Raw genomic sequence first — 20685 nt, forward strand, 5'->3', positions numbered from 1 at the left:
GGGGGGGGGGGGCTCGGTTAATAGATAACCCTAAGAGCACCTTTGTTTTTAACATCTACGGGTGTCTTCCTGTCCCTGAGTTCAGCTCCATGCATCACAACTGCTCCATCCAGGACACAGCAGTCAGCATCTCCTTCCAGTATCTGGGTGCCTCCCAGACTCCTGTGTAACTAGCCAATGGGAGTCTGGGGGTGGTCAGATACAGGAAGGAGACACTGACTGTCCAGAGTGCAGTGGCTGTGATACATGGCGTTGATCCCGGGGACAGGCAGACACCCGCAGAAGTTAAAAACAAAATTAAAGGTACTCTTATGGTTATCTATTAACTCGCCCCCCTCTGCTATTTGTGGTGTGTGCTGCAGCCCCCAGGGCGCAACTGTCACTAATTGTAACTCTGTTAGAGCGTCAGTTAGCAGGTGAGCAGGACCACTGATAAACATGGGTTCTTTGCACACTTCCATAGACATTACACCAAGATTTGCCGAATAGTTAGACATCATCTGTGGTGGCTTGCCACACCCCTCAGGTGAGTGACCAATCCACTTATGCATGGGCCCTTACCACTGCATTCCCCTCCAATGCACCCTCCATGTCCCAGTCTTAAAACCAATGGAAAGAGCGACTGGCGTGAAAAGAGGAATTATTGAGCGTATTAATATGGACTCTGCAAGGACAGAACACGGCAGTGTAAACTATTGGCACCAAGATCAGCAGCGCCAGTACAGGTTTTTATACTCCCAGGACACATTTTAATCAGAATTGTTGTGCCAGCATGAAACAATTGATAAATAGCCCCGAAAAATCAGTATTTATAGCTGCAAAAATAGGCCCCAATATGAAACCCATTAAAACCAATCCATGTGGAACCAATTCAGTCCTACAGCATACACCTTTATAAGAGCACAGTTTTTACTTCATTTAAGTTTGGAATTGGGGAAATAGTCCATCACACATTATGTATACCTCACATATGCAGCCACTGCTACTGAAAAGAGACAGGTGTGTATCATTTTTCCAAAGTCAATTTTGCAATAGGCGATTTTTATGTTTCTTATCAGTCAGATTACTCTGACTTCCAAATATGGGTATACATACAGTTCTGGATGTGTCTACAGAGACAGGCATCTAACCACAGGGGCAGAACATTAAATGCATCTGTTTAAGATAGCATGCACAAAGGAATGTTTGTCAGCTACAACATTTGCATTTAGACATACACTATGAGGCAAGTTTATTTGTGGAACATAGCATTTACCCCATCCGCCTGCTTAGCTCACACCTCCACATAAGAAATTGCTTTATAGATACAATCTACAAATGGTTTAGACAGTCTTACCCCTGCTCCGCCACATACTTCAAAATTAATCATTTTCCCAGTCAAAATTCTTCCAGTTAGAGTGTGATGAGTCAGAGACTCGTCATAGTTTATATGTGTAAGTTTGGGTGAGATTTGCAACAGTAATAGGTTTTTCAACTGCTGCAGCTGCACGATATGCTAATGATTAGAAACAGGAAAGAGAGAGGGTGGGGGAGACTCTACACTACTTCCATATCTCCCAAGTGCACAAAAATCTAATATTCCATAAATAAAACTAAAGTATATATAATCACAGTGAAGTTATGCTTCTGTTATGTATTTGAGAGTCACCAATATTCTAAAATGTCTTGTATCATTTCTCACATTTTTGCAGTTAGAACACATAGTTCAGCCTTCAAACATAACTCATTCTGACATGTCAGACAATATAAAGCAGGCTTATTGCGCTCTGTATTCTACATGACCCATGTCTCCCAGGTCTCTCTTACTGGTGACGAGCTTTTTGCTCACAGGAAGGAGGAGATAGTAGGTTTGTAGTCACTCACACAATATTACCCCCAGCCCCTCCTGCAGAATAGAGACTATAAAAGGCACAGCATGGCAGAGAGCTCACACAAGCAGGGGATCAGGGAGAACAAGTAAAAGCAGACTAATTACAGAGCAGAATTACTAAGACAACGGGAAGAAAGAGGGGAGAAGAGAAAAGATAGTGTACAGAAACTCCAATCCACAGACAATGTAAGTACCCAGCTCTTCTGTTCTGCAATACAACTTTCAGGACGGAGCTGTCCACGGTGCTGAAATATATTCCGCATGGTCAGTGTTGCTGCAGAGTTCTTATTGTGTTGAGGACTTTTATTTTTGCTATAACCTCCTTTTCTTTATAGTTGCATGTGGAATCATTTAACACAGAGCAGTAGGGACTTGTTATTTCTGAACTTAAAATGCAAACTGATTGCTCCTGTTCAGTCATTCCACAAATGCTGTGGGACCTGGTTCTGTGTGTATCACTGCCATAGAGTTACTGTATATGCAAAAAAATGAGTGATACGTTTTAGTTTAGACTTTAGATGTTGTAGCAGTTTAAAGGAAATGTTTGCAGAGGCATAGAGAAAGTTGTACCTCTGTAGTCAAGACACATATAAAGTGCTTCATAAAGTGAGGGTGTGCTTACAATAACTAATAATAGACTTTTTCACAGCATGTTTATGAATATAAAAAAAAAGTATACTTGCTATCATTATTGAAATTAATTATATTACATGCCAACTGTTCAGGTCTTAATTGCTTGTCAATTTTTTCAGATGCAGGGAAGTATGAGGTTGTGGATGTCAGTGCTGACTATATGTCTATCCTTGCTGATCTGCTTGGGGACATTTGCAGAGGCTTATCCATCAAAACCAGATAACCCGGGAGAGGATGCACCGGCAGAGGATATGGCCAAATATTACTCAGCACTGAGGCATTATATAAACCTCATAACACGGCAAAGGTAAGACAAGCTCTTTCCATGTTGGATCTGTGGTGTACATTTATGCACAGAAATCAGTTCTTTTGTTGTGCACTGTATAAGCATGAACAGTGACTTTAAGGGATGTAATAGAGCATTGAAAACAATTTCCTACAAGAGATCAGCAATGTAATTGGCTCATTAGTTAATTGTGCAGCACATTAATTAAAATCACCATGAGGTCCGTGTTTATTGCAGTAGCTCAGTTGCAAAAAATATTTAAATGTGTTTAATTTGTTTCTCACATCAGCATGGATAAAACTAAGGCTTTAAAAGTATATTGCTTGTATAACAGTAATGTAAGAAAGTGTATTTTAGAAAAGAAAAAAAGTGCCAGCAACAAAAGGTGCAGTGTGATACATAAACATACTTAAAAATGTCATGCAAATATATTTCTAAGGACTATTTAGCCTTGGTTGGAGATATAGTGGACGGAGATAAAGTATCAGCCAGTCAGCTCCTAACTGTCATTTTTCAAACCCAGCCTGGAACATGGCAGTTAGGAGCTGATTGGCTGGTCCTTTATCTCCGTCCACTTTATTTCCATCCAAGGCTTAGTAAATAGACACCTTAGTTATATGAAATTGATTGCTCTTTATTGATTGCCACAGAACACTAAGTGTTTCTCTGATTAACTCAAGTTTACCAATATTTAGGTATAAGCTTATTAGAGATCTGCCTTAAGATAGCACAGATTCTCGATCTAGCCCTTAGCCAGGGTGCACTTTGCAGTGCAATAAACTCTTCTCCATCTGTTTACTAAACAAGTATACTGAAAGCAGCCAGACAACACAAAAGTAATATAGCATAACAAGCAGTGATATAAATGTTAGTGGGGTAGAAACAATGCAATAGCTAGTCAGTTGTTTTCGACCTATAAATCATGTGTTACTGCAAGCTATTTTCAGCTTATATTAACGTTTTCTTTCAAAAAGGTAGTTTTTACGACTATTTTTAACTTTTGAATGCAGGTTTTTTGCCTTTAGTGTCTAACATCTTTCAAAAACTTTTATGATTTTCATTATTTTGTTTTCAGAATAATTCATCTGAGTAAAATGAGTCTTGCTGAGAATTGTTTAGGATTCCAAAATGATTAGTGGAAAGTGATGAGGCGCAGCAAGAGATTTATGCATTGTGACACGCTGCCCACAAAATTCTGCTATGCGTTGGTTATAAAATACAAAATGGCACGTACTGGGGAATCGGAACTGCCTGAGAGCACACAACATGTAAAGCATTCATCTACAACTCTAAACTTAGCTTTTTTCACCCCAAATCTGCAAGAGATGACAGAGCAACCCACTAGATGTTAAATAGTTCCTCAAGGCATTTAACACCCAACAGAATAGCCAGCCGCAAACTCAGAAGACATACAGTGTGAGAGGAAAGGAGTTGTGAAGTTAGACTAGAACATTAAACCAGATCAGTGTTCAAAGCAGGTGTGAAATGACATTAATTATATACAGTAGGTAAATAAGTAAATGTTCACAAAGGGAAGTCAAAGGGCCAAATGTAATAAAGTGAGAGTTTCAAAAAGTGACAGATTTGGTAAGGTTTTGCAGGTTTTTTTAAAAGTGGCAATCATTTACACAGCAAGATCAACCTGGTTTTGCAGTGTAAATGATTGCCACTTTAAAAAAAAACCTGAAAAACCTTACCAAATCACTCAATTTCTGAAACTCTCACTATTACATTTGGTCCCACATCTCTGTCTATGTAAAATATTTGAGTATGTGATAACTGACCATGTTTTCACTCCTAGATGTAATAATTGACTTATGATATAGCATTGGTATATGGTTTGCATCAAATTTAAAGTCAAATGCGTGTATTAACAATAGTTATGTTAAGACTTGTCTCTTTCTACACTATATTTCTTAGTGTTGAAAAGTATTAATTTACATACTTAATTAACAATTAGCTCTTTAATAGTACCAGTTACATTTTGCAGCTGGGAGAAACTGTAGCCTATTACTATAATTATCATTTATATACTTGCCATATTAGTCAGAAACAATATGTCTTGGGAACGCAATGCGTGTTACATATAAATTTGAGGTGTTACCATCAATCAAATATGTGACAATTCGACAATATATTTTACTTTATGAACTTTTTACCATATAGCAAAGTTCTTGGTGTAATACCAAAGACATGACAACTGTTCTCATCTAGATATTTGGCAACCATTGGCAGAAGTGGGTCAAATTTTGAAGTATATTCCTATTGATTCAACATATACAAACATCAAAAAGGTGGCACCACAGACAAATACAGGGTGTGCATTAAGAAAACAAATAAAGAATGGTTGATATTATACGGAGACACCACTCAATAATAATATGTCATATCTAAATGACATGTGTTATCAAATAATATGTCTCCTAAAATAATAGCTTGTAAGAAGCTAACAAATCAAAGATTAACAAATGGTAAAGATGTATAAAACAGGTCTCTGTTCAAGAGACCACAGATACATTTTTATACATCAGCTTATACATTGAAACTTTATTTGTTGTGCGTCTCTTTATTGAAACCCATTTGTATTTCTAGTTGATTCTGTCATATAACTGGTCATGTAATGTTCTAGAGTGCATAATGTATACAGTAGTTATTAAAGATGATATACATTAGCCAAAACACCCACACATACCTGTATTAGTTTATAGTACCTATATAAATAAACATATAAATAATTATATCAGTATGATGTACTATAAAATTTAAACATCTCAACAAGAGTGGACAAATGCTACACTGTGCATGTTTTATGGCTAGTCCTCACTCACTCACTCACTCATGACAGACAGACAGACAGACAGACAGATAGATAGATAGATAGATAGATAGATAGATAGATAGATAGATAGATAGATAGATAGATAGATAGATAGAGCCACTTTCATTCTGGACACAAGTAAAATATACAAATAATAGACTATTTCCTGGATACAGAATGATACAACTTTGGTAACCTACATCATATAGTTATTGCTAGTGTATTTTTTTACATTTATCTGTCTGTTCATTATTCATGCTATATTCTAATTATAACAGTCAGAAATGTGAACTACTCATCACTGTAGTTATGCAGACCATGAACTAATGAATTGTCATCTCTGTGACATTTAAAGTTAAACTGGCTTCACAAATTCATAAGTTACACAATTAGGAACCTAATATTTACGCGTGTTGTTTTTTAGGAACATAAATAATGCATGATAATGCCTTATACATTTATATCATATATATTTTAATGTAGATAATGCACTGTTAACATTATTAGTTAATAGAATGTTATTAATGAATAAGAAACAGCCTAAATTATAGCCTTGCAAAAATGGCATAAAAAAATGATACGTTGTATAGATTGAGATAAATATGCTATAAAATTGTTATGACATAAGGCAGTGATTCTCAGACGCGGCACCCCAATGGTCCAGGGTTTAAGTTTATCCATGCTTGGCCACAGGTGACTTAATTAGCACCTCAGTCAATATGATTTAACCATATGTACCGAGCCATGGATATAGCTAAAACTTTTTTGAGTGCTTTGAGGACCGCATTTGAGAAAAACTGACATAAGGCTTAATTGGTCTTGGTATAACAGTGGCAGCTGATGTTGCTCCTATGTGACTACAAATTGAATTAAACTAATTGAATTAATTAAAACTGAATAATGTAATACAGCAAATACTTTTTATCTTATTTTTTAGCAATGAAAGTACCAAATCACTTTATTATCTCTATTATATATTATCCCTCCTTTGATACGAGTTGAAAATTATAATTTAAAAATTGTTTATTCCCTCAAGATTATTCTAATGTTGATTTACTTCTGGTTTCAATATGTGATAATAATGTGGTAATAATCCACTATATTATTACATGATTAACATAATAACGTTCTATGCAGTGGTGAGGCACTTTGTTGCAGTGTTTGCTTTGTTTCATATTACTGCAGAATATACAGACATTAATGATAGTAATACAGTATAATATCCTACTGGCAAAATATTTTATTTCCCAGTACTGATAATTCTGATTTCCATTTGTCAGATATGGAAAGAGATCAAATCCTGAAGCAATGCTTTCAGATCTTTGGTGGAGAGAAAGCACGGAAAACATTCCCCGATCTAGGTAAGCAGAGTTTTTTTTATTGCCTGAATGGGTTTATAATCTATTTACATCCTGAATAACAATAAAAAAATATTTGTTTCTGAAACTCCAGATGCCTTCACCTACTGTGCTGACATAAAGTAAGATTTTAATATAAGTAAATATTGGTGCGTCACTAGTTGCTTAAGCAGTTTGTTCCATCTCTCAAATTTTTATTTACAAAGCCAAGGCTGTGCCTGTAATGGGGTGCACTGAGACTCTCAGACACCCGATTCCGGAACAGACTTTGGAGGGCACTAGCAAAATATAAGAAATGAACCAGGAAAGCCTAAATTGTTATTTTGAGATAAAATGTTTCCTTAATACGGAAATCTACTCATAGTCAAAAGTTCATAGTAACATGAGTTTGAGATAAGATGAGTGCTTACAAACATCACTGGAGAACTATTCAAATATGTATATTAAAATGTAAGGATTTTGTGATTTGGTCTTTCTGAATGTAATACGTAATGCCTGAAATTGTGTACTGTACCTTACTGTTAAGTATTTAGAAATAAATCCTTGTTTTTCTTACCAGTATACCGTGGGGTAGATGTATGAAGCAGTGAAAATAGTGGAGAAGTGAGCCAGTGGAAAAGTTGCTCATGGCAACCAATCAGCTGCTACGTCTAATTTTATAGAATGCACTTGATAATACACTCAGAGCTGATTGGTTGCCATGGGCAACTTCTCCACTGGCTCACTTCTCAACTCTTTTCACTGCTTCATACACCTTACCCATGTCTACCACAGCTACTGTACAAAATATTAGCAACCTATTTTGAATAAATAAAGATACCTATCATGTTAAGGTCTCCTCTGTGTGCACTCCGGGGCTGATGTGCACTTGTATGCAAGTTTATTTTACGGAGGGATTTTGCAGTTTTTAGATGTGGGCATGGTCCGTAGCTAGGGGTACACATTTACGGGCAATTCCGAGGGGTTCGTATCTCAGCCACATCTGTGCTTGCTGCTGAATGGGTGTAATTAGTTGGTAATGTGTGATCAGCCGTAGGCTAAGTTTTAAGTTTAAGGTGTGTCAAATGCGTGTAAAATGGAAGTGTGTGCTGATAATGATGGTGGCTATGAACCAAAGGTTAGGTATAGGTGCCGTAGGCTGTGACGTGATGAAGTATTCTGTACAATGTTAAGTATGCCACAGGATATACATTCGATTTTGCTCCATCTGTATATTGGAAGTGGTTTAATGACATCCTTTGATTCGATCCAGTCAGTGATGTCTTTTACATAAGAGAGAGAAGCAAATGGAATACATATATTCTGGCATATAAAACCAGTTAGCCATGGTCAGCAAATAAGACTGACTCTGAAAAGGGATCAGAAGAAGATGAAAACAGCTATTACCACAAGGAGCGAGTGCTGGAGGTTATAGACATGCTGAATATTAATGGATTGTGCAGTCACTTCATATACCTCTTTTAGGCAGATTCATTTCTACAAAGCTGCGTACAGAGATAACCAATAAGCCATGGAGGGGGAAAATCACAGATAATGTGTATTTCTAATAGTAAAAACATCTTATTTATCGTGTTCAAAATAAGGGTTTTTTTTCGCACCAGCACAAACTTTAAAAAAAATAATGGTAATCGAGTTTTGAAAAAATATTTAGACGGAGATAAACTTTTCAGTTCTATTCTGGCATAAAAGTAGGTTTGATTTATTAGATGTCTGAATACAGTACATGTTCATTTTCAAACCATATTAATTTACTGCAATATTTGTGTTATAGTATTAACAATTATTTTTAGATAAAAATGATTATTTTTAGATAACAATTAATATATCTATTCCTGTGATCATTAATGCATGCGAACGGGTCGGAATGACCCTCATTGTGCATACTTCCCGACATGACCCATTCCAAAAAATGCTTTCTACCTGGACCTCCCTCTTAATATAAGACAGGTGTCGTCTGTGTTGAACTATGTAATTGGTAAGAAAGGTGTTTCAACACAGGTGACTGCAATAGGGGCTGTTTCTAGACAATTTGGCTCCTAGTGCAAACAGTAAAAAAATGCACCCCCCCCCCACCATAGACATTCTAAAATGTGCCCCCCTAGACATAAAAAAACAAACAGGATATTGCCCCTGGCAAGGGGGCAGGGCCTCACTAAAATTGGTGTGGGCTCGCAGGAAAAGACTACCTTACAATCTAGTTTTTGACCCTGCACCAAAAGACCTCGTCCACCACAGGAAAGAAAAAGAATTACACCATATTAAGCCCCACACAGCAATGTCCCTTGCACCATATAATTCACCCTGCACCATATTATACCACACACCGCAATGCTTGTGATACATTATGCCCTACAGTAAGGTTTCTAATTACTTTTAAATTACCTGCTCGTTGCCAGGTGTTTCATGCTCTGGGTTCCATGCTTATTGCCAGGGATTTCATGTGCTAGGGGTCATGCTCGTTGACAGGGGTCTAATGCTCGTTGCCTGGGGTTTTATGCTCTGGGTGTCATGCTCATTAGAAGGGGTGTAGTGCTTGTTGCCAGGGGTTTCATGCACTGGGTGTCATGCTTTTTTGCTAGGGGTTTCATGCTCTGGGTGTCATGCTCATTGCCATGGGTATATAATACTCATTGCCAGGGGATTTTATGCTCTGAGTGTCATGCTCATTGCAGCACTGTTATTGCCTGCTCCCCCTCATCCTGCTCATAGTACTCAGCTCGAGGGGCGGAATTTTGTGAATGACGCAACCGCATCATTTCAGAAAACTTCGCCCCCAAGTGGAGTATTATGGATGGGAGGAGGGGGAGCAGCTAATGCAGCCAGCAGGTGTCACAGTGGGTGCCCCATGTGATCATTCGCCACTGATTGCAATCATAAATTAAGAGGGAAGTCCAGGTAGAGATCATTTTGACCTCCCTGTTCTGGTTCATTTTGGGAAGTATGAATTGTTTATATTAAATTTAATCCAATTGTGTAGATTTAAATTAATAGTTTAATAAATGCCTGGGTACTGTTTATACAGTAGCTGCACCTAAATGAGAGCAGCGGCGGCTTCCACTTACCAAACAAAGGGGGTTGCCACTACACCATGCCAGGAGAGGAGACGGCCAGCCCCAGGTCCCAGCACCTGCGCAACGGATCCGGCAGGTGCCAGGACTGGTGCATATGAGATGCCGAGGTGCAACTGGGCATGCTTAAACCCAGAGCCGGATTTAGCCCTAATGGGGTCCTAGGCAAGATACCGGGTTGGGTGACCCCTCCTTCAGCAATCCATAGCACTATATTTTTATTCCTAGTTGCAAGCGGCATCACAAAAATACCTTGGTGCATACGTAGTGCGATCACGGCACGTGCGCAGACTACCAATAATTACTCAGTTGCATGAACATCTGCATTGCGCACAAATTTGAATCAGGCCCTGGGTCTTTTGGAAGTAGATTTGATACCTGTGTCACATTTAAAGTAGAGATGAACGTGTTCGGTTCGTCGGGATCCGAACCCCCCCGAACTTCACCCATTTTACACGGTTCCGAGGCAGCCTCGGATCCTCCCGCCTTGCTCGGTTAACCCGAGCGCGCCCGAACGTCATCATCCCGCTGTCGGATTTTCGCGAGATTCGTATTCTATATAAGAAGCCGCGCGTCGCCGCCATTTTCACTCGTGCATTGGAGATGATAGCGAGAGGACGTGGCTGCGTTCTCTCAGTTTCTGTGTTCAGTGTGCTGCAAATATCTGTGCTCAGTGTGCTGCAAATATCTGTGCTCAGTGTGCTGCAAATATCTGTGCTCAGTGTGCTGAAAATATCTACGTTCTCTGGCTGAAAAATGCTCCATATCTGTGCTGCATTGTAGTATATAGTAGGAGGACAGTGCAGAATTTTTCTGACCACCAGTATATATATAGCAGTACGGTACAGTAGTCCATTGCTCTACATCTGTGTCGTCAAGTATACTATCCATCCATACCTGTGCTGCATTTTAGTTGTGCGCAGTATATAGTAAGAGGACAGTGCAGAATTTTGCTGACCACCAGTATATATATAGCAGTACGGTACAGTAGTCCATTGCTCTACCTCTGTGTCGTCAAGTATACTATCCATCCATACCTGTGCTGCATTTTAGTTGTACGCAGTATATAGTAGGAGGACAGTGCAGATTTTGCTGACTACCAGTATATATATAGCAGTACGGTACAGTAGTCCATTGCTCTAGCTCTGTGTCGTCAAGTAAACTATCCATCCATACCTGTGCTGCATTTTAGTTGTGCGCCGTCTGCCAAGGCTGATGCCCAATGTCATAGTAGAGAGCATGTAAAATCCCAAAAACTAAATTTCAGTAAAATTACCCACAAATCAAAATTAAAAGCGTCTGATGAGAAGCGTAAACTTGCCAATATGCCATTTACGACACGGAGTGGCAAGGAACGCTGAGGCCCAGGCCTATGCTCATGGCTAGTGGTTCAGATTCACATGAGGGTGGAAGCACTCATCCTCTCGCTAGAAAAATAAAAAGACTTAAGATGGCAAAAGCACAGCAAAGAACTGTGCGTTCTTCTAAATCACAAATGCCCAAGGAGAGTCCAATTGTGTCGGTTGCGATGCCTGACCTTCCCAACACTGGACGGGAAGAGGTGGCGCCTTCCACCATTTGCACGCCCCCTGCAAGTGCTGTAAAAAGGACCCGCAGTCCAGTTCCTGATAGTCAAATTGAAGATGTCACTGTTGAAGTACACCAGGATGAGGATATAGGTGTTGCTGGCGCTGAGGAGGAAATTGACAAGGAGGATTCTGATGGTGAGGTGGTTTGTTTAACTCAGGCACCTGGGAAGACACCTGTTGTCCGTGGGACGAATATGGCCATTGACATGCCTGGTCAAATATAAAAAAAATCACCTCTTCGGTTTGGAATTATTTTAACAGAAATGCGTACAACAGGTGTCAAGCCCTGTGTTGCCTTTGTCAAGCTGTAATAAGTAGGGGTAAGGACGTTAACCACCTAGGAACATCCTCCATTATATGTCACCTGGAGCGCATTCATCAGAAGTCATTGACAAGTTCAAAAACTTTGGGTGACAGCGGAAGCAGTCCACTGACAACTAAATCCCTTCCTCTTGTAACCAAGCTCCTGCAAACCACACCACCAACTCCCTCAGTGTCAATTTCCTCCTTAGACAGGAAAGCCAATAGTCCTGCAGGCCATGTCACTGGCAAGTCTGACGAGTCCTCTCCTGCCTGGGATTCCTCCGAAGCATCCTTGAGTGTAACGCCTACTGCTGCTGGCGCTGCTGTTGGGAGTCGATCGTCATCCCAGAGGGGAAGTCGTAAGACCACTTGTACTACTTCCAGTAAGCAATTGACTGTCCAACAGTCCTTTGCGAGGAAGATGGAATATCACAGCAGTCATCCTGCTGCAAAGCGGATAACTCAGGCCTTGGCAGCTGCGGTGGTGTTAAACTTGTGTCCGGTATCCACCGTTAATTCACAGGGAATTAGAGAATTGATTTAGGTACTGTTTCCCCGGTACCAAATACCATCTAGGTTCCATTTCTCTAGGCAGGCAATACCGAGAATGTACACAGACCTCAGAAAAAGAGTCACCAGTGTCCTAAAAAATGCAGTTGCACCCAATGTCCACTTAACCATGGACATGTGGACAAGTGGAGCAGGGCAGACTCAGTACTATATGACTGTGACAGCCCACTGGGTAGATGTATTGCCTCCCGCAGCAAGAACAGCAGCGGCAGCACCAGTAGCAGCATATCGCAAACGCCAACTCGTTTCTAGGCAGGCTACGCTTTGTATCACCGCTTTCCATAAGAGGCATACAGCTGACAACCTCTTACGGAAACTGAGGAACATCATCGCAGAATGGCTTACCCCAATTGGACTCTCCTGGGGATTTGTGACATCAGACAACGCCACAAATATTGTGCATGCATTATATGTGGGCAAATTCCAGCACGTCCCATGTTTTGCACATACATTGAATTTGGTGGTGCAGAATTTTTTAAAAAACGACAGGGGCGTGCAAGAGATGCTGTCGGTGGCCCGAAGAATTGCGGGCCACTTTCGGCATTCAGTCACCGCGTGCCGAAGACTGGAGCACCAGCAAACACTCCTGAACCTGCCCCGCCATCATCTGAAGCAAGAGGTGGTAACGAGGTGGAATTCAACCCTCTATATGCTTCAGAGGATGGAGGAGCAGCAAAAGGCCATTCAAGCCTATACATCTGCTACGATATAGGCAAAGGAGGGGGAATGCAACTGACTCAAGCGCAGTGGAGAATGATTTCAACATTGTGCAAGGTTCTGCAACCCTTTGAACTTGCCACACGTGAAGTCAGTTCAGACACTGCCAGCCTGAGTCAGGTCATTCCCCTCATCAGGCTTTTGCAGAAGCAGCTGGAGAGATTAAAGGAGGAGCTAAAACGGAGTGATTCTGCTAGGCAATTGGGACTGTTGGATGGAGCCCTTCATTCGCTTAACCAGGATTCACGGGTGGTCAATCTGTTGAAATCAGATCACTACATTTTGGCCACCGTGCTCGATCCTAGGTTTAAAGCCTACGTTGTATCTCTCTTTCCGGCAGACACAAGTCTGCAGAGGTGCAAAGACCTGCTGGTGAGACACTTGTCAAGTCAAGCGGAACGTGACCCGTCAACAGCTCCTCCTTCACATTCTATCGCAACTAGGGTTGCGAGGAAAAGGCTAAGAATTCCGAGCCCATCCGCTGGCGGTGATGCAGGGCAGTCTGGAGCGAGTGCTGACATCTGGTCTGGACTGAAGGACCTGCCAACGATTACTGACATGTCGTCTACTGTCACTGCATATGATTCTGTCACCATTGAAAGAATGGTGGAGGATGATATGAGTGACCGTATCCAAGTAGGCACGTCAGACAGTCCGTACGTATACTGGCAGGAAAAAGAGGCAATTTGGAGGCCCTTGCACAAACTGGCTTTATTTTACATAAGTTGCCCCCCCCCCTCCAGTGTGTACTCCGAAAGAGTGTTTAGTGCAGCCGCTCACCTTCTCAGCAATCGGCGTACGAGGTTACTTCCAGAAAATGTGGAGAAGATGATGTTCATCAAAATGAATTATAATCAATTCCTCCGTGGAGACAGTCACCAGCAATTGCCTCCAGAAAGTACACAGGGACCTGAGATGGTGGATTCCAGTGGGGACGAATTAATAATCTGTGAGGAGGGGGATGTACACAGTGAAAGGGGTGAGGAATCGGACGATAAGGAGGAGGTGGACATCTTGCCTCTGTAGAGCCAGTTTGTGCAAGGAGAGATTGATTGCTTCTTTTTTGGTGGGGGCCCAAACCAACCAGTCATTTCAGTCACAGTCGTGTGGCAGACCCTGTCGCTGAAATGGTGGGTTTGTTAAAGTGTGCATGTCCTGTTTATACAACATAAGGGTGGGTGGGAGGGCCCAAGGACAATTCCATCTTGCACCTCTTTTTTCTTTAATTTATCTTTGCATCATGTGCTGTTTGGGGACTATTTTTTGAAGTGCCATCCTGTCTGACACTGCAGTGCCACTCCTAGTGGGCCAGGTGTTTGTGTCGGCCACTTGGGTCGCATAGCTTAGCCATCCAGCGACCTTGGTGCACCTCTTTTTTTCTTTGCGTCATGTGCTGTTTGGGGACTATTTTTTGAAGTGCCATCCTGTCTGACACTGCAGTGCCACTCCTAGATTGGCCAGGTGTATGTGTCGGCCACTTGGGTCGCTTACCATACAAACTACAACCAGGTGCTTAATAAATAATTAAATTCTATTAATATATCATTAATTAATTATTTTCAAGCTGCAATACAGAGCTACTGACTTGGGGTCTTCAAGTCAGAATAATTAGCACAGGTGGTCCCTGTGCTGATTCTCAAAGCTACTTTATCAATTAGCTGTCTGCGCTGTTTATTATGGTATGGCTGATATTCAAATGATCAAACTACACAATTTTACTGTATTTCATATGTTTTAATACACATAAAAGATTAGACCGGTCTAAAATATCATGAACAATGTAAAATAATAACAATCAGTATTAAAAAATACTATAGACTTAACACAAGGAGGTGGAGCCAAGCTACTCTATGCCCAGTTATGGACAAATTGTTTTAACTATAATTCAGTCCGCATAATAAACTTATTAGAATGCACATTCATTTGTTTCTGTAACCCATGTAGGGATATAAGTTCCTTAGATGTTTTTTATAGGTGAACAATGTTCCATATTACTGCTCGTCAGCAAAGACAGAAATAAAGCATGACAATGCGCTCCTAGACGGAGCCTAAGGTGTAGTAACCGACGCATCCGTGCTGTGTATCGCAAACTGAAGCCCCAAAGGTCTGTATCGCGGTCCCGGTTTCAGGAGAACAAGCGTCTGCAATGACGCCCGCTTATGACGAGGATATCCAGCCACAGGGATCAACGAGACCGCTCCGTTTTGGTGCTGCTTGCAAGCATTCAGGTCCCGGTCTCTCTCCTCTCAATTGCTGATGGGCTGATGTTGATGGCGATGAACAGCAGTATTGGTAGGTTCAAAGAGAATATATGGGTCCAAAATCCACACCTCTGACGCGTTTCGCTCTTTTTACAGAAGCTTTATCCAAGAACACAGCTACCTCATTGCATCTCTTTTTTTCTTTGCATCATGTGCTGTTTGGGGACTATTTTTTTGAAGTGCCATCCTCTCTGACACTGCAGTGCCACTCCTAGATGGGCCAGGTGTTTGTGTCGGCCACTTGGGTCGCTTAGCTTAGTCATCCAGCGACCTCGGTGCAAATTGTAGGACTAAAAATAATATTGTGAGGTGTTCAGAATAGACTGGAAATGAGTTGAAATTATGGTTATTGAGGTTAATAATACTATGGGATCAAAATTACCCCAAAATTCTATGATTTAAGCTGTTTTTGAGGGTTTTTTGAAAAAAAAAACACCCGAATCCGACAAAAAATTTTCAGGGAGGTTTTGCCAAAATGCGTCCGAATCCAAAACACGGCCGCGGAACCGAATCCAAAACCAAAACACAAAATCCGAAAAATTTCCGGTGCACATCACTAATTTAAAGTAAACCAACTGCCCACATACAGTGCATGAGACCATTTTGTGTCTCCAAACATTTCTCATCTTATCAAAGAACATCGCTTAACAACATTGTCACTAGTCATTATAAGTGTATAGGCTGCATTCTCAGGATTATTGGTTCAGGACCTCGTATTTCTTGGACTGGACAGTACCTTGATGTATAGAGGAGTGTGTAAAGGAGACTGCAATTCCACCTTACACAGCAGTTTAAAACGGTATACTCTGGGCCTAGGCCTGAATCTGCACAAAGATATTTAGGGCCTATTTCAGATCTAATCGCAGCAGCAAATTTGTTAGCTAATGGGAAAAACCATATGCACTGCAGGAAAGGGGGGGGGGCAGATATAACATGTGCAGAGAGAGTTAGATTTGGGTGGGTTATTTTGTTTCTGTGCAGGGCAAATACTGGCTGCTGTATTTTTACACTACAATGTAGATTTCAGTTTGAACACACACCCCACCCAAGTCTAACTCTCTCTGCACATGTTATTTCTCTGACGTCCTAAGTGGATGCTGGGACTCCGTAAGGACCATGGGGATTAGCGGCTCCGCAGGAGACTGGGCACAACTAAAGAAAGCTTTAGGACTACCTGGTGTGCACTGGCTCCTCCCACTAAGACCCTCCTCCAGACCTCAGTTAGATTCTTGTGCCCGGCTGAGCTGGATGCACACTAGGGGCTCTCCTGAGCTCCTAGAAAGAAAGTATATTTAGGTTTTTTATTTTACAGTGAGATCTGCTGGCAACAGACTCACTGCAGCGAGGGACTAAGGGGAGAAGAAGCGAACCTACCTAACTGGTGGTAGTTTGGGCTTCTTAGGCTACTGGACACCATTAGCTCCAGAGGGATCGACCGCAGGACCCGACCTTGGTGTTCGTTCCCGGAGCCGCGCCGCCGTCCCCCTTACAGAGCCAGAAGCATGAAGAGTCCGGAAATTCGGCGGCAGAAGACTTCGGTCTTCACCAAGGTAGCGCACAGCACTGCAGCTGTGCGCCATTGCTCCTCATGTACACCTCACACTCCGGTCACTGATGGGTGCAGGGCGCTGGGGGGGGGCGCCCTGAGGGCAATATATGACACCTTGGCTGGCAAATCTACATCATATATAGTCCTAGAGGCTATATAGATGTAAAATTACCCCTGCCAGTATTCCAGAAAAAGCGGGAGAAAGTCAGTTGAAAAAGGGGCGGGGCTTCTCCCTCAGCACACTGGCGCCATTTTCTCTTCACAGTGCAGCTGGAAGACAGCTCCCCAGGCTCTCCCCTGTAGTTTTCAGGCTCAAAGGGTTAAAAAGAGAGGGGGGGGGCACTAAATTTAGGCGCAATATATGTATACAAGCAGCTATTTGGGGAAAAATCACTCAGTTATAGTGTTAATCCCTGCATTATATAGCGCTCTGGTGTGTGCTGGCATACTCTCTCTCTGTCTCCCCAAAGGACTTTGTGGGGTCCTGTCCTCAGTCAGAGCATTCCCTGTGTGTGTGTGGTGTGTCGGTACGGCTGTGTCGACATGTTGGATGAGGAAGGTTACGTGGAGGCGGAGCAGAGGCCGATAAATGGGATGTCGCCCCCCTGTGGGGCCGACACCAGAGTGGATGGATAGGTGGAAGGTATTTACTGACAGTGTCAACTCCTTACATAAAAGGCTGGATGACGTAACAGCTGTGGGACAGCCGGCTTCTCAGCCCGCGCCTGCCCAGGCGTCTCAAAGGCCATCAGGGGCTCAAAAAACGCCCGTTACCTCAGATGGCAGACACAGATGTCGACACGGAGTCTGACTCCAGTGGCGACGAGGTTGAGACATATACACAATCCACTAGGAACATCCGTTACATGATCTCGGCAATGAAAAATGTGTTACGCATTTTCTGACATGAACCCAAGTACCACATAAAAGGGGTTTTATTTTTGGGGAGAAAAAGCAGCCAGTGTTTTGTTCCCCCATCAGATGAATGAATGAAGTGTGTAAAGAAGTGTGGTTTCCCCCGATAAGAAACTGGTAATTTCTAAAAAGTTACTGATGGCGTACCCTTTCCCGCCAGAGGATAGGTCACGTTGGGAGATATCCCTTAGGGTGGATAAGGCGCTCACACGTTTGTCAAAAGGTGGCACTGCCGTCTTAGGATACGGCCACCTTGAAGGAACCTGCTGATAAAAAGCAGGAGGCTATCCTGAAGTCTGTATTTACACACTCAGGTTATATACTGAGACCTGCAATTGCCTCAGCATAAATAGGGCTGCTGCAGCGTGGTCTGATACCCTGTCAGATAATATTAATACGCTAAGACAGGGATAATATTTTGCTAACATTGAGCATATTTAAGACGTTGTCTTATATATAAAGGATGCACAGAGGGATATTTGCCGGCTGGCATCCAGAATTAATGCAATGTCCATTCTGCCAGGAGGGTATTAGAAACCCGGCAGTGGACAGGTGATGCTGCCTGTAAAAGGCACATGGAGATTCTGCCTTATAAGGGTGAGGAATTGTTTGGGGATGGTCTCTGGGACCTCGTATCCACAGCAACAGCTGGGAAGAAATTTTTTTACCTCAGGTTTCCTCACAGCCTAAGAAAGCACCGTATTTTCAGGTACAGTCCTTTCGGCTTCAGAAAAGCAAGCGGGTCAAAGGCGCTTCCTTTCTGCACAGAGACAAGGGAAGAAGGAAAAAAGCTGCACCAGCAGCCAGTTCCCAGGATCAAAAATCTTCCCCCGCTTCCTCTGAGTCCACCGCATGACGCTGGGGCTCCACAGTGGAGACAGGTGCGGTAGGGGCGCGTCTCGGGAACTTCAGGGACCAGTGGGCTTGCCCACAGGTGGATCTCTAGGTCCTGCAAATAGTATCACAGGGATACAGGCTGGAGTTCGAGGCGACTCCCCCTCGCCGTTACCTCACATCAGCCTTGCCGGCTGCCCTCGGAGAAAGGTAGTACTGGCGGCAATTCACAAGCTGTACTTCCAGCAGGTGAAAGCAAGGAACCCCTCCTTCAACAAGGCCGGGGTTACTATTCCAAAATGTTGTGGTACCGAAACCAGACGGTTCGGTGAGACCCATTCTAAATTTGAAAGCCTTGAACACTTATATACGAAGGTTCAAGTTCAAAATGGAATCGCTCAGGGCAATTATTGCAAGCCTGGAGAATTTCATGGTATCACTGGACATCAAGGATGATTACCTGCATGTCCCTATTTACCCTCTTCACCAGGAGTATCTCAATATTGTGGTACAGGATTGTCATTACCAATTCCAGACGTTGCCGTTAGTCTGTCCCCGGCACCGAGGTATTTACCAAGGTAATGGCCGAAATAATTATCCCGTACTTGGACGATCTCCTTATAAAGGCGAGGTCCAGGGAGCAGTTGTTCGTCGGAGTAGCACTATCTCGGGAAGTGCTACAACAGCACGGCTGGATTCTGAATATTCCAAAGTCGCAGCTGGTTCCTACGACGCGTCTACTGTTCCTGGGTATGGTTCTGGACACAGAACAGGATAAAAAGGGTTTCTCCCGGAGGAGAAGTCCAAGGAGTTGTTGTCTCTAGACAGAGACCTCCTAATACGTATACAGGTGTCGGTGCATCAATGCACGCGAGCCCTGGGAAAGATGGTAGCTTCTTACGAAGAAATTCCATTCGCCAGGTCCCATGCAAGGATTTTCCAGTGGGATCTGTTGGACAAGTGGTCCGGGTCGGATCTTCAGATGCATCGGCGGATAACCCTGTCTCCAAGGGTCAGGGTGTCGCTGTTGTGGTGGCTGCAGAGTGCTCATCTTCTAGGGGGCCGCAGATTCGGCATACAGGACTGGGTCCTGGTGACCACGGATGCCAGCCTTCGAGGCTGGGGGGCAGTCACACAGGGAAGGAACTTCCAAGGCTATGGAAAAGTCAGGAGACTTCCCTACACATAAATATTCTGGAACTGAGGGCCATTTACAATGCCCTAAGTCAGGCTAGACCCCTGCTTCAACACCGGCCGGTGCTGATCCAGTCAGACAACATCACGGCTGTCGCTCATGTAAACCGACAGGGCGGCACAAGAAGCAGGATGGCGATGGCAGAAGCCACAAGGATTCTCCGATGGGCGGAAAATCATGTGTTAGCACTGTCAGCAGTGTTCATTCCCGGAGTGGACAACTAAGAAACCTCCACCCGGGAGAGTGGGGACTTCATCCAGAAGTCTTCCAAATGATTGTACACCGTTGGGAAAGGCCACAGGTGGACATGATGGCGTCCCGCCTCAACTAAAAGTTACAAAGATATTGCGCCAGGTCAAGGACCCTCAGGCGATCGCTGTGGACGCTCTGGTAACACCGTGGGTGTACCAGTCGGTGTATGTGTTCCCTTCTCTGCCTCTCTTACCCAGGGTAATGAGAATAATAAGAAGGAGAGGAGTAAGAACTATACTCATTGTTCCGGGTTGGCCAAGAAGAGCTTGGTAACCAGAACTCCAAGAAAAGATCTCAGAGGACCCATGGCCTCTGCCGCTCAGACAGGACCTGCTGCAGCAGGGGGCCTGTCTGTTCCAAGACGTACCGCGGCTGCGTTGACGGCATGGCGGTTGAACGCCGGATCCTGAAGGAAAAGGGAATTCCGGAGGAAGTTATCCCTACGCTATTTGAAGCTAGGAAAGAAG

General features: G+C 42.9%; 1 protein-coding gene across 2 annotated transcripts in view; it reads left to right on the forward strand.

Annotated features, from left to right (window-relative positions):
- Positions 1-1915: 1915 nt before the first annotated feature.
- NPY (neuropeptide Y) overlaps positions 1916-20685 on the forward strand; it is a 101693-nt gene continuing 82923 nt past the window's right edge. The window contains exons 1-3 of one of the 2 annotated variants that reach the window (XM_063921692.1): positions 1916-2056; positions 2623-2810; positions 6888-6972. In XM_063921692.1, the coding sequence (XP_063777762.1) occupies positions 2623-2810; positions 6888-6972 (273 nt within the window). In that variant the 5' untranslated portion in view covers positions 1916-2056. Of the gene's footprint in view, positions 2057-2622; positions 2811-6887; positions 6973-20685 lie in introns of those variants that run through there. The other variant, XM_063921690.1, reaches the window with a different exon arrangement.

The sequence above is a fragment of the Pseudophryne corroboree genome, chromosome 5, assembly GCF_028390025.1.
Source record: "Pseudophryne corroboree isolate aPseCor3 chromosome 5, aPseCor3.hap2, whole genome shotgun sequence".
Classification (NCBI taxonomy): Eukaryota; Metazoa; Chordata; class Amphibia; order Anura; family Myobatrachidae; genus Pseudophryne; species Pseudophryne corroboree.